Source organism: Platalea leucorodia (assembly GCF_965183815.1).
Source record: "Platalea leucorodia genome assembly, chromosome: Z".
NCBI lineage: Eukaryota > Metazoa > Chordata > Aves > Pelecaniformes > Threskiornithidae > Platalea > Platalea leucorodia.
In genome coordinates, this window is record NC_138858.1 from 91,277,157 (window position 1) to 91,291,317 (window position 14,161).

Here is a 14,161-nt window from a genome sequence, read left to right on the forward strand (position 1 = left end):
GGTGCCCTTGGGTGCCTGCTCTGCGGCGCTGGCTGGGCTGGGGGGGCACGGATGCCAGAGGCTTGCATCAGGGAGGTCTGGGGGCACAGGAGTGGGGCGGCAGGCAGGGATGTGAACAGGCAGGGCCAGACTGCCAGGGCTGGATGGGATGCTCCCAGGACACCAGGGTGCTCCCAGGCCGATGGGATGCTCCAAAGTGGATGGGATGCCTGAGGTGGATGGGATGCTCCGAGGTGGATGCGGATAGGATGCTCCGAGGTGGATGCAGATGGGATGCCCCGAAGTGGATGGGATGCTCAAAGCCAGCGGGATGCTCCAGGCTGGCGGGATGCTGCCGAGGCAGTGCCACCACCGGCAGAAGCAGGGCTGGCCTGCTCCCATCCCTTTCCGTGCATGTCCAGCAGCTCCCTCCGCCTGTGTCCCCCCGCTGCCGGGCAGGACCCAGCGTGCCAGCCGTACCCGAGGTGTACGTGTCCGCCGAAACGCTCCCCACAATAAACACACTGTGACACCCAGCCCTGCCTGCGTCTGCCCACAGCTGCCATGCGTCCAGCTGCCCTGTGTCCCTTCCCGGGGCTCCCGCTCCAGCCGGGGTCCCGCAGCACCCCTTCCCTTGTACAAGCCCCACCGAGCCTAGGAGGGGGGAACCCCTTGTTTTAGGGTCCTAAAACTGCAGATGCCTTGGCAGGGGGGCGAAGCAGGAGGTGTTTCCCCAGGGAGGGGAGTCCCCGCTGCAGCCTGCTGCACCCCGAGCTGCACCAGCACCCGCGCAGCTGCCTGGCTGGTTTTCCAGGGGAGCATTTCCCTGTCCCCCAGGTATATAAATATGCATGTGAAAAACCACCAATTAAACTCACAAATAAAGATCCTCTCAAAGGTAACAGGCACCCCGGGGCACAGCCAGCTTTTGGGAGCCGGGTTTGGCCTCGGTGGCTGCAGAGCCTGAACCTGGTCCCTTCCCTGGTGCAGTCCCCGCAGCCGGATCCAGTCCTGCTGTGGGTGCAAGGCAGGGCAGAGCACCCAGCCCGCACTGGTGCCGCAGCAGGGCATTGCCACGCTTCTCTGCCTCAATTTCCCCACCGGGAAAGGGCAGATTTTAAAGCCAGGTGGGAAGCAGAGGCCCTGACTGGGATGGGGGAGCCGGGATGCCCTGGACCACTGCTGGGGATGCATGGCCAAGGGGAAGGCGGCCCAGGGAGGTGATGCTGGGTCCAGCGGGGAGGACTCTGAGCCCCACTCTGGTGTCAGGAAGAGAAAACAGCTTCTATTTTCTCCCAAGCATCTTGCAGGGATCCGTGCCTGCCGCAGAGCCCTGGCCCCGGTTCAGCAACACGCCCGAGCGGGTGCTTAAGGTTAAGCGCACATATAAACCCAGGTGAGGTGTGTCGGGAAGCGGATTTTGCAGCAGCTAAGGCTAAACCCCGCTGAATCAACACACCAGGGTGGTGCCTGCACATATGACTCCCTCGGCATGACCCAGCAGCGCTCCCACCTCCGCCCAAAACCCCCAGCTCCCGCACCCTGCCCTCTCGCACCCCGGGGTATCGCGCTGGGGTGCTCCGGGCTCCCCACACCGCGTCACAAAAAAAAAACAAACTCCAAAACCAAAAAGAAGTCCCCAGCAAAGGGTCTGTCTTTCCCTCCCTCCCTTGCCTGCTTGCTGCTTTGAAAGAAAAAAATTAATACGAGCCCAACTTGGTGGGCACGGCCGCAAAGCGCTGGACCCCACTAGGAGGGAGTGGCCCTTTTAAGAGCCGCCGTTGCCCTTTTAAGAGGGCGGGCGCATGCGCGGGGCCGCCGGTTGCGCCGTCCACGCTTCCGGCTGCCGCCGCCGCCGCCGCGGGGGTCCCGGCGGCACCGGGGGGGCCCCGGGGGGGGACAGCGCGGAGCCGCCCGCCCGGGGCTGCCCGGCACCATGGTGTCCTGGCTGCTCAGCCGGCTGACTGTGTGAGTGGGGAGCGGCGGGCGTGGGGGGGGTCCCCGGTGCACCCCGGGGTGGGGGGGTGCCCGGTGGAGGCGGGGAGGGGGATCCCGGGGGTTTGCCGGGGGGGTGGGCTGCAGGGTGGGGGTGCCCGAGGGAGCTGAGCCGAGCCCCGCACCGGTTTAACGGGCAGCACCCCCCACCCCGGGGGTCCCTGTACCGGTTATATGGGGGCAGCCGGCCCCCCCCGCGGAGATGGGTGGGTGTCCGGGTCCCGGAGCTGCTGCTGGGCCCCCACCCGTCCCCGTTCCTCGCCATCCAGCACCCAGGCCCGCTTGCTCCACTGGCCCCCACCCTGTGGCTAGCCGGGCTGGGCGGCCAGTGGCCAAGCGTGCCTGGAGAGGGATGCCCTGCAGCAGGGATGGGGGGGGGGCACCCACGGCCCCCTCCCCGGGTCAGGTTAACGGAGGAGGTGGTCGGGGTGAGGCAGGCGCGATGCCGCGCCGCAGGCAGGCCGTTTCCCTGCCCGTGGCTCGTAGCCAGCAGCGGCTGAGTCACCGGGCCACGAGATGCGCGTTTGGGGATGCCACCTCGCCCACCTGCTGCCGGGACAGCGAGGCCGTGGGGTCCCGGGAGGGCGGTTGGCACCGGCACCGAGCATGGCCCCGGCAGGGATGCCGGCAGGGCCGATCCTGCCTTCCGAGGGAGCTGAGCCTCTCCTCGCCTCCGCTCCGCCGCCCCGAGCCTGCGCCGTGCCTCCCGCCGCCGCCTCGACAGGTCGGGCCGGTCCCCGCCGAGGTGGGCGAGTTCGTGGGAGCGACACCGTGCTCGCAGCCGACCGGTGCCGTCCCTTTTCCCGGCGGTTCCGCGGCCGGGATGGTGCTGGAGGGGCTCAAGGCCAAGTTGCGGCGCTGGGGCCGGCGGCTCTGCTATTCCCTGCTGCTGCTGCTCTATGCGGGGTGGCCCGCGTGCCTCACGCCCCCGCTCCGTTACAGGCTGGTCTTCGGGACGCTGTACCCTGCCTACGCTTCCTACAAGGCTGTGAGGACCAAAAACATCCGGGAATACGTGAGTAGGGTGCCTGGGCAGCTCCTTCCCGGGCTCCAGCCCCGGGCTGACAGGCTCGCCTGCTGCCCGCAGGTCCGCTGGATGATGTACTGGATCGTCTTTGCGCTCTTCATGGCCACGGAGACCGTCACCGACCTGCTCATCTCCTGGTGAGGCCGGTGTGCCGGCACCGCCGCAGCGGGGAGCGGGTCTGTCGGGGTCCCTGTGCCCTGGGGGAGGGGAGGGGGCTGCCTCCCCCCTCTGCCTGCAAGGAGAGGGGCACGGGCTGCCCCGCTGCCTGCCCGGCACCTGGCTCTAGGCAGACCCTGCGTGGGGAGCAGGACGTGCCCTTGGACCCCCCGGCCATCTGCTCACCCCCATTTTTCTCCCCCTCTCCGGCAGGTTTCCCTTTTACTACGAGATTAAGATGGCCTTCGTCATCTGGCTGCTCTCCCCCTACACCCGGGGGGCCAGCCTGCTCTACCGCAAATTAGTGCACCCCACGCTGTCCTGCAAGGAGAAGGTAAGGGCTGCCTGGCTCCAAAGGGATCCCGCACGCCCTGGGGGGCTTGGCAGGACCCTGGGCTCCCGGCGCTGGGCTGGCGATGCCCTGGGACACGGTGCTGTGTGCGCTCAGCACCGCCGCGGTTGTCTCGGCAGGAGATCGACACGTACATCATCCAGGCCAGGGAGCGCGGCTACGAGACGATGGTGCGCTTCGGCAAGAGGGGCCTCAACATGGCAGCCACGGCCGCGGTCCAGGCAGCCGCCAAGGTACCGGGAATGGGGCAGGCTGCTCCGCTTCCCTGAGGATGCTTCGGCTCCAGGGATCCCGGGAGGAAAATGCCACCCCAGCACGGGTGGTGCGGGTGTCAGGAGAGAGGTCTCTGGGTGCAGAGCCCTGCCCAGTGGGATTGGGATTGCATCGCCCTGGGCTGTCGGTGCCTGGCCCCACATTTGGGTGCCCCGGTGCTTTGGGGTTTACCCTGTGGGGTTCACTTCCATCCTTTCCGTGTCCCAGAGCCAGGGCGCGCTGGCTGGGCGGCTCCGCAGCTTCAGCATGCAGGACCTGCGCTCCATCCCTGACGAGGCCCCCGTGCACTACCGGGACCCCCTGTACCTGGAGGAGCAGGAGAGCCGCAGGCAGCTGCTGGGTGAGCTGGCGGGGGGATCGCAGCGGTGGGGGGCTCAAGGCCTGCGGTGGGGGGCCGTGCCAGGAGCTGTCGTGTGTCCCCCCCGTCCCCAGCCTACAGCACGCCCTCGGCCAGCCAGCACTACGAGAGCGAGACGGAGGAGGAGGAGGAGGAGCTCTGGTCGGACTCGCAGGTCTCGCCCGAGCCTTCGCCCCGCAGCCGGGACCCCAGGCCCCTCTCCCGCAGCCAGAGCCTGCGCGCAGCGAAGAAGAAGACGTCGGGCAAAGAGGTACCGTGGCGGGGGGAATGCTGTGGCGTGGGGTTGGGGCGAGGGGGACCTGACCCATCCCTCCCCCTGCCCAGGGCTCTTCCAGACTCTTGCGCAGTCGAATCAGGAAGAAAGCGGCTCCGCCGGAGCAGGACAGCTAACGGCCCTGGGGATACCCTTGCCAGGAGTCTTAACACAAGTTTGCTGCTGCAGCACCAGGAGGGAGCCACGGTTTGTGCATCCCCGACCCCGGGGAGGGGGCTCCCCCCCGCGTTACACTAAATACCTTCTCTGACCTCTGCGCCGGCCTTGCGGCACTGTGCACCTCCAGCTGCTCCCAGCCGTGTCCCCTCCCAGACCCCGCTGCTGCGGGTCGGCGCCGGCGCCTCTCCTGCAGGGTCTGTCCCCCCCCTTTCCTCCCACCCCATGAACACTGCGGGCTGTGCTGGGGGCCCCCCCCCCGCCGCCATGATGCCTTACTCCCCATGTCCCCTCTCCCCTGGGAGCCAGCGAGGGGACATGCCTTGTCCCATCTGTCCTCTGAAACCAAAGACACAGCCCCAGGCCGGGGCCCCCCCACAGCTGCAGGCTGACACCCCCATACTTGAAACCGGGGCACTGGTGCTTGACCGTGCCCTGCCCGGCACCACGCAGCTTTTAATGTTCTCCCCTCCCAGATGGGGGCTTTTCTACATGGAAAAATAAATGTTACTTCAGACTTTTGGAAACAGGAGTTGTCCCCTTTGGCTTAAATGCTGTCGCCTTCCCCCGGAGCTGGGGCTGGGTGGGCCCCTCTGGGGGTGCATCGGGCTGTGGGAGGGTGCAGTGCCCAGTCCCCGTGGGGCAGAGCAGGACTGGGGGTGCGGAGAGGTGAGTGCTGGGGTGCAGGGATGCATCTCAGCCCCTCCTTTGCAGTAGCTGTGTCCCCCACGGCGTGGCAGCAGCAGCCGTGGTCCCGCTGGCATGCCAGGGCTGCAGACAGATGTCCCGGTCCTGGCCACCAGCCCTGGCTTGTCCTGACGGCCCCGGCCACGGGCAGCTGCTCTCTCCCAGCCGGGGCTCCCCCATCTCCCCTGGGGGTCTCTGCTCCCTTTGCTCCTTCCCTGGGGGACTTGTCCGCTGCCCAGGTGAAGGACATGGGGCACAAAGCCTCTGTGGGGCAGGCAGGGTGGCACAAGGTGACAACGCTGCTCCTCTTGCCTCTCCTGCCCCTGGGAGCCCTCCTGTCCCCTGGTGCCCTGCTCTCTGGCATCAATCCCCTCGCTCCCAATCCTTTCTGCCCTCACCCCTCAGGCCAGCTTTATTTTTAGCCCCTGGCTGCTTTCTGCCTTTGGGGGTCTTCCCAGGGCAGGGAGAGCATCTGCCCCTGCCTGCAGCCCCCCCAGGGGAGGCAGCCGTCCCAGTGCAGAGCTGGGCAGGGGCAGGCAGGGGTGTTGGAGCAGATGAGGTGGAGGTGGCTGGATTAGCCATGTAAAACTGTCTCAGAGGTGATTACTTAAAGCAGCGGAGAAGGAAGGCTGGGTGGGGACAGCGCAAGGGCCAGGGGGCTGCCGGTAATCCCCCTAAAGCTGCTTAGGGAGCACAGTTCCTGCAAGGATACAGCCCGGGGAGGCTGCTGGGGCTGCCTGCCTGCCCTGGGTACCGGTGCTGGGATGCTGAGCTGGGTGGTGGGGTTCCCCCAGCACGGGGGACTGCAGCCCCCTGGCCCCGGGGGTGGCTGGGAGGAGGCTGGGGGCACGCTGCGAGTGAGGCGGCAGCGGCGTTGGAGCCTGAGCATCGTCCGTCCCCAGGATGGGAGGTCAGTGGGGACCGCTCTGTTTCCCAGCTTGGGGAAACTGAGGCACGAACGCCAGCGACTTCTAAGATAGAGCTGGGAAGGCAACCAGGAGTCCTGGTGCCCGACTCCTCTTTTGGCAAGTGTCCTGTGTATTCCTCAGGGAGAGAAACCCAAGGAGGGGACAAAAGCTGCCCGGGGTGGTGCAGCCCGTCCCCTTGGGGCCGAGGCAGCCCCCTCTGGTGCCAGCACTGATCCCAGCTGTGTCAGCTCGCGGGCCTGTGCCAGGCTGCAGTCAGCAAAGCCGTAATCTCCCTCGGTTGGCAGCGCCCCAGCCCAGCAATTAAGTGGCTGACCTGAGCTCGCCCGGCCACAGCGATGGTCCCCTCCGGCGAGGGATTGGGGGGCTGAGCCCCGGCTGGCACCACTGCGGGGTCCCCCCATCTCACGCCGGGACAGGCTCTGTCCCCACCGCAGCGGGGTGAAGCGTACCCCTGCGGTGCACAGGGGTTGCAGGAGGTCACGTAAGCCGGGCGGCTCGCGTCCCCGTAAGCAGCTTGCCCGCTGGGAAGGCATTAGTGGGAGCGAGGGTCAGGTCGCAGCCCCTGGCCGGTGGCTCCTGCCAGCTGCCCTGCTGTGCCCCCCGGCCCCCTACTCCCCTCCCGGGGCTTCCCTGCTCTCTTGCCTGTGGTCCCTGAGAGCTGGCAGGGGGACTGGGTGACGCAGGGGTGTCCCCTCTCCCAGCAGGACAGGGGCGCTTCTGGTGCTCCAGGGAAGCAGGACACTCAACCCTGGGCAGCTGGTGCCCCCGGGACAGGCACTGCCCGTTCCCGGCGGGCAGCGGCCCGGAGAGGGCGTGAGCCGGTGCCTTGGCATCGCCAAAGGTCAGCGCTCGGGGGCTGCCGTGGCCGGGCGCTGCGGGGGGTGGCAGCCCTGGCCCCGCTCCCCGTGGCTGGCTCTGCTCCCTCCCCGGGGAGCGCAGGGTCGCAGGGCGGCGGGGCCGTTACTCGTTAACAGGATCTGCTGGGCAGACCTCCCCGGGGAGCCGCTGGCTGCTTTGGGTGCCATCCCCGGGGAGCCCCTGGCTGCTTTGGGTGCCATCCCCCGGGGAGCCGCTGGCTGCTTTGGGTGCCATCCCCAGGGAGCCGCTGGCTGCTTTGGGTGCCATCCCCGGGGAGCCCCTGGCTGCTTTGGGTGCCATCCCCGGGGAGCCCCTGGCTGCTTTGGGTGCCATCCCCCGGGGAGCCCCTGGCTGCTTTGGGTGCCATCCCCAGGGAGCCCCTGGCTGCTTTGGGTGCCATCCCCCGGGGAGCCGCTGGCTGCTTTGGGTGCCATCCCCTGGGTAGCCCCTGGCTGCTTTGGGTGCCATCCCCGGGGAGCCCCTGGCTGCTTTGGGTGCCATTCCCGCTGCACCCACCCCTCACCATCCTCCTGCATCCCCCTGTGCTGCTGCCGGGGCCGGGTACCGGCTGAGCCCCCCGAGCCCATGCCAGTGGCACCGAGTGACCCAGCCATGCTCCCCCAGCCCCCCCTCTCCCTCCCTGCCCCTTCCCCAGCTCATTTTACCCCACTGTGGCCAACCTGGGGGCTGCTGCCATCCCTGGGGCTGCCCTCATCCCCCCAAGCCGGCTGTTTCGGGTGTCCCTGGCAGAGCAGCACCCTCCCGCAGGCTGGCTCCTCCGCAGCGGGGGGTCTGGGCGTCCCCTGCCCCTGGTCCCCGCCGGGCTCCCCCCATCCCTGGCCCCCTCCGGCCCTGCCGCCTGAGTCAGCTGTTCCAGGCAGGAGCCATGTGAGGCCGCGCACACATGGCTCCCCGTGCGGCACAGCGCTGTATTTTTAGCAGACGGTATCAAAAGCATAATTATGTCTGTTGTTTAAATGCAGCCTCTTTTCTGGCAGCCCCGGGAGCTTTCAGCTGCCTCCCGCCGCAGAGGGCAAGGAGGCGCGATGCGGAGCTGCAGGCAGCGCGCTGCCTGTGGGCAGGGGGCTCGGCTGGGCAGGGGTTGAAAGCCCCCCCGCCGTCGCCGCTGGGCAGGTAAGACCTTCCTCCCCCATGCTGGGGGGACACACAGCACCTCTTTTGCATCCCCCCCCCCCCCGTCATGTCCTCAAACGCCCACCTGCCCCTGGGCTGCCATCGCCCCACTGGTGAGGAAGAGGACGGCGAGGAAGAGGATGGCGAGTGGGAAGCGCGGTGGCAGGAGGGGCTGGAGAAGGGGCGTTCGAGGTGACGGGGGCGTGGGAGGACACGGCTGAAGGAATGCTGCATCCCCCCCCCCGCAGCCGCCTGTCCCCCCAGGGACCCGTCTGTCCCCAGCCAGCCCTGTTCACAGCCTGGCCCTCCCTGTGCTGGCATCGAGGACGATTCCGGATCCGTGTCCCAGGGCTGGAGCCGCGTCCCTGCCGTGACACCGCGGGGACACAGAGGCTTTTACCTGGGGGTGCTGGGGACCCTGCTCCGGGGACCCCGCAGCATCGCTGAGCATCGAGGGAAACTGAGGCACTGCCTTGCTCCGGCAGGAGGAACCGGGCAGCGAGCAGGCAGGGGGCTGCCCACCGTTCGTGACTCTCTTCTCCCCGCACCAGGAGCCGTGCTGCCCCATCGCCTGCCCGGTGCCAGCCTGCCCAGCACCATGGCTGGCCGGCGGTGGGACGCCTCGGGAGCGCGGTGGGGACAGAAGAGGGGCCCGGGCTGAGGGCAGGAGACCCCGGCTGCTCCCAGGTAGGTGCCGTTGGGACCCAGGTGAGCAGGCAGCAGGCAGCTGCCTGCCCTGCCTCTCCGGTGTGCAGGTGGCAGAGGGCTGCCGGTGTCCCTGGCTGCCATCCTAAGCCTTTGGCCCCGGGGGTGAGCTTTTAATTACATCAAGGTATTTGAAGCTGGTTGCTGGCGCTGGGCTGGGTAAACAGGAGTCCCGGGTGGGTGGCGGGGAGCCGAGGGGGTGGCAGAGGACGGGCGCTGTGCCCCCACGCTGGGGCTCACTGGGACGGCTCGTCCTGCCTGTCCTCCCTCGGCATGGGAAGGAGGGATGCGGGGAAGGGAGCATCCAGCACCATCCGGCACCAGGTCCCGCATCCCCCTGAGCATCCCCCCGAGCATCCCCCGGCCGTGCGGGGCTGGCACGCAGCTGCGGGCACCGGGGACACCGGCAAAGGTGGGTTGGCTCCGGGCAGCTGCGGCATCCCCCCGGTCCCCTCTCCATGGCCAGTCCCTCTGGATGGGGACAAGCTGTCTTGCTGTCTCCATCTCCTTGCCTCATCCCAGCCTTCACCTTGAGGGCGTGCAGCATCCGAGAGCTGCCCAGGGAAGGGGTGACCCGCGCTGCCCTCCCCTCTGCAGGGGGTAGGAAGGGCAGGGGGTGTCGGGGTGCAGCCCCCAGCCCAGGGGACGCGGCTCGTCTCTCCCCGGCAGCGAAGCGAGCGGGATTAGCGATGCTTACTCACCTTCCCAGGGGAAAACTGGAGATTAGGGCCGGGAGCAGCGTCCGACCCTGCGGCGGCAGGGCCGTACCGGCGGGGCGGCTGCCCAGGCCACGCCGTACCGGCAGCCAGGGCTGGAGGGGAGCGCAGGCTGCCAGAGCAGTTGGGCTGTGGCCCTAATTCCCAGAAAGCTGCTCGTGTGGGAGTGAGTGTCCTCCCGTGCCCTCCGCTCCGCTGCAGCCTCCAGACTCCTGAAGGTTTGACGTGGGTTTTTTTTTTCTTTTTCTCTTTTTTTTTTTTTTCTTTTTTTTTTTTAAGCACCGGGTGCAGCTTAGCAAAAGCTCTCGCGGCCATCGCACCCGGTGCTGGGCGGCGGGGGGGGGAAAGGGGCTGCCTTCCTCTGCTTGCGCCCTCATCTTCCTCACCTGCGCCGCGGTGGAGGCAGGTAGGTGCGTGCTGGGCTCAGTGCCGGGGCCGGGAGGAGGATGAAGAAGGAGGAGGAGGAGGAAGAGGAGGAAGGGCTGGGGCTCTGTGGATGCAGAGGGAGATGGAGGGGGCTCTGGGCAAGCTGGAGAGGGGGCATATTGAGTCCATTTTGCATGAAAAAATGCCTGGATTTCAGGCTGCGTTCCCAGCCAGAGGTGGCTTGTGGGTCCGGGGGCTGCGGAGCCCTTCCCCGGGGTGCCTGGAGCCAGCCCGGGCCGGGCAGGGGACGTGGGCAGCGGGGCAGGGCTGGCAGGCTCCTCTGCTGCCTGCGCTGCTGGAGCATCAGCACAGAGGGGCTGCTGGGGTACCAGTCAGCCTTTTGCACTGGGACCCCCGTCCATCCCCCTCCGCAGCACTGGAGCATCCCGGGAGCCCCCTGCCCCGCACGGGCACGCATGCCGCCGTGGTCCCAGGGGACACCGTGGGGACGGTGTCCCTCCAGCCCGCGTCCTCGCAGCGTCTCTCCCCGTCCTCCGGCGTCGAGCGGGGCAGGGATGCCAACGTTTCTAATTCGGGTGCTTCCGGCCTCCCGTGGCGTCTTTCTGGCCAGTGCTTGGCTCGTGGGTGTTCGCACTGCCTCTGCTCGCCCTCTGATTTCAGGGAAAAAACAGGGAGATTGGAGCTCCGGGACTGGCTGTGCCAAGCCACCAAGGCAGAGCTCCTCCCTGGGGGGGTTTCTCTCCCAGCAAAGCCTGAGCTGGCAAAACTCAAGCCCAGCCTGGACTCCCTGGATGGCCCTGGGGGACCCTCCGCGGGTCGTGTCGGGACAGGCAGGGAGCGGAGGAACCCCGGCCGGAGCCGCTGTGCCACGGGAGGCAGGCACGGAGCCCGCTCCTGGGGATGGGGTGGGATGGTGGCCAAGCCCCAAAAGAGCTTGCCAGCAGCGTGGCTGCCCCATGAGGGCTGCGCTTACCCAGGGGAGGCTTCGCGAGGGCCTCGGGCTCCCCGGCACGGTAGGAGCAGCCCCGCTGTGGCTGGGAGCCAAGGGCAGCTGGGACAGCAGGGTGCAGCGAGGGTGCAGCGCCCAGAGATGCTGCCCTAGTGCAGGGTGGGAAATTCTCTCCTGTCCCTCCAGCATCCCCCTGCTCTTTGCCCTGCCCCAGCAAGGGCTGCTTGTGGTTCCCTCCTTGGGGCTTGCCAGCATCGGGGTGGTGTGTCCATCCCTCTCCCCACCTGACCCCTCCTCGCTTGCTCCCTCGGCGCTGCCGCAATGGTCCCGATGGCTGTGGGCATCCGCTGACCCCTCCGGCCGTGCCAGGATGCTGCAGACCCTTCCCGGGGTCCCTCCTGGCTGCCAGCTCCCCCCTAGCCCCGCCGGAGCCATCATCCCCAGGGAGCGGAGGGAGGGAATGGGAAGAGAGTTTGTCTTTCAGCACCTTCTCATTGCAGGAAGGTGTGGGCTCGCCCACGCCCCGAGCCCTGTCTGGGTCCCCTCCCTGTTCCCTGGCACCCAGTGGGTGCAGCGAGCAGCAGCCGGGCGCCGTGGCCCCCCCGGACCCCCCGCTCCGTGGTGAGCGGGGCCAGAGGGGATCCCGCTATGGCTTCACCCATGCTGGAGGTGGGATGGGGACTGGCGGATGCCCACTGGCATTGCAAAGGGACCCTGGTGGCACCCGGAGGCATGGCCGTGCCCCGGCCAGCAAGGGTTAACCATGGCTCCTCGCTCCCAGCGGGGCCAGACCACACGGCAGCTGCTGAGCTGTAACGAAGCCCGTGGTCTGATGTTAATCACGCTGTTCGGCTCACGCGGGCCGTGGCCTGCCGTCACCCCATCGCCCCGCGCCCCCGGCCCCGCCAGCCCCCGGGTGCCGTGCCGAGCGGAGCCGTGCGATGCCGGGGGAGGCTGTGCGGAGCGGCTGCGGTTTATGTAAGGCATGCGAGCTGTGCGCAGGGCGTCCCTGGGACACACACACGCACGCACGTTACGTAAATCTGCCCAGCGCGGCTGGCACCGGGGCCCCCTCACCGGGAGCCCAGAAATGGGGTACCCACCTGGGGGCTTCACCTGCTCCCCTGGGACCGCTGCCCCGTGCACCCGGCTGGAGCATCACCCCTGGGAACGGGCAATGGGATGGTGGGAGCTGGTGGGTTTGGGGTCGGTGTGTCTTGCTGCTGGGAGGTACTGGTGCTGTGCATGGGCATGGGGGGGATGCTGTGTGAGCGCTGGCAGGGTGATGGGTCCCGGTTCTTGCCCGATGGGCTGCGGGGCACGGCTTGGTTGTGTGCAAGCCCGGTGGGCTGCAGGGCAAGGGTTTAAGTGGCCCCAGGTACTCGTCAGCCCTCGGCGGGCAGCGGCATCGGGACGCTGTCGTAGCGGCGTCGGGATGCTGTCATAGCGGCGTCGGGATGCTGTTGTAGCAGTCTCGTGCTCCGTTTTAGCCCCTCGGCACCCTTGGATCGCACCTTGCCCTTCCCGCCTGGCCGTCGCGGGCTCTGCAGCCAGGAGGGGAGGCAGAGGAGCTCTGTCTTCATCCCAGGCAGCCGAAGGAGGGATGGTGGCAGGGGGACAAGGCTCAGCCGTGAGACAGGGTGACCCTGGACTGTTGCACGGGCAAAGTCTCAGCATGGGTTGAGGCCAGATCATTGCCGTTTGGGCAAAACTGGAGGGGTCGTGAGCCCCCGGGACCCCCAGCCCTTGGGGTGGCCACGTGCTCCATGCCAGGCATGCCACCGCCAGCCCCCCTGGCACCGGGGCTGAGGCGCTTGGCCCATCCCGGCGTTTCTCCCATTCCAGTTTCGCCCAGAGCGGGCGGCCGGTGTCTTTCATCGGCGATGGGGCGGCTCAGCCGTGTTGCCGAACAAAGGGCGCTTTCTTTGCACGGAACAGAGCACACCTGCCCGCCTTGGCACGGCTACCGCTGCCTGCGCCGGTGCCCCCGGGGTTGGGCGGCACCGCCGGCACCGCACCGGTTCCTGGGCGTCAGCAACCCCAGCAGCTCACCCGCCCGCCCAGTCGCTGCCGGAGCCGGCGGAGGCTGCACGCTCACCGGGAGCAGAGCCGCCACCGCCGCCTCGTCCTGCCATCGCTCGCCCCAAGATGCTCAAGGCTGCCTAGAGCCAGGGGAAGGTCCTGCTCGCCGCCGCTCCCCTGGGTGCCCCTCTCCCTGATCCCCCAGCACGCCGGGAGCCCCCATTCATAGGACAATAGGCAGGAGGAGCACGGAGCCCCCCACGCCAATGGATCAAAAACTCCAGCTCCAGCACTCAGAGAAGAACGTCCCCAGGGCCGCCCAGGCGGCTTTCTGCCTCCTCCAGATCCCGGAGCCGGACCCATTCAGCCTGTGGGTCTAGGTGCTCCCACCCACCCGGCTTCGCCTCTCCGGGACCCGGTGCCACCGGTGGAGACGTCCCCTCGTCCTCGCCACTGCAGGGGAGGCGGCGAGGTCCCCAATGGACCTTCCAGGTAGCTGGCTGTGCTGTGGGACAGGGGGGATGCTCACCAAGCTGCAGGACCGGCTTCTTGTGCTCCGGATGGGACGAAGGGCAGGGGACAACGCTGCCCTGGCGATCCCGGGGGAGCCGGGGGGACCCCGGGGATGGCATGTGGCAGGGTGACCTCATGGCACTGGGAGGGAGCTGTGCTGGGAGCATCTTCCCAGTACGGGGCTGGATGGGAGAGGTCCTGTCCCCGGAGGGACAGGGTGGGTGTGCCCGGGGTGGCCCCGCACCCCAGGGTGCCCCTGCTTGGGGAGGGTGCCCCAGGGTGCTTCCCGTGCAGGGGCTTGTGCAGCAGCGTGGGAACGGGGACTTTGACCTCCCCTGGGCAGGGGACATGATGGGGACAGGCAGCTCTGGGGACACACGCTCCTCCTGTCCGGTTCTCCGGTCCCTGTCCTCATCCCGGCTGCCTGCCCGGCCATTCAGGTGGCTCTGTCCCACCCCAGAGCAGGGCTGCAATTTTGCAGGGACCCATGCCTGTCCCCCTGGGCTTCTCCGTCTGCCAGGCAGGCAGGGCAGGAGGGCAAGGGGTGGTGTTTGCTCCGCTGGGAAGGGTTGCGATCACCGGCTGCTGCAAGGACTGGCTCCGAACCCTGCGTCTGCGTGTGGCCTGGGTCCCGGAGGAGTGTTAATCCAGTAAATCTCCCCAGGCATTTCTACAAGGAGGGGCCTCTGGG

At 68.1% G+C, this 14,161-nt stretch overlaps 1 protein-coding gene across 4 annotated transcripts; it reads left to right on the plus strand.

Annotated features, from left to right (window-relative positions):
- Positions 1-1,821: 1,821 nt before the first annotated feature.
- LOC309602921 (receptor expression-enhancing protein 4-like) lies at positions 1,822-8,135 on the plus strand (the record flags this gene model as incomplete). 4 transcript variants are annotated; one of them, XM_082337088.1, is made up of 8 exons in its annotated part: positions 1,822-1,947; positions 2,917-2,989; positions 3,062-3,138; positions 3,371-3,491; positions 3,629-3,742; positions 3,990-4,122; positions 4,215-4,390; positions 4,465-5,059. In XM_082337088.1, the coding sequence occupies 8 exons, from the start codon at positions 1,916-1,918 to the stop codon at positions 4,528-4,530; spliced, it is 792 nt and encodes a 263-aa protein (XP_082193214.1). In that variant the 3' UTR covers positions 4,531-5,059. The 4 variants fall into 4 exon arrangements, 3 of the variants coding, with proteins under 3 accessions (XP_082193214.1, XP_082193213.1, XP_082193212.1); XR_014230740.1 differs by lacking the exon at positions 1,822-1,947 and adding an exon at positions 8,028-8,135 and having other exon boundaries at positions 2,798-2,989; positions 4,465-4,600; XM_082337087.1 differs by having other exon boundaries at positions 2,917-3,138.
- Between the last annotated feature and the right edge of the window lie 6,026 nt (positions 8,136-14,161).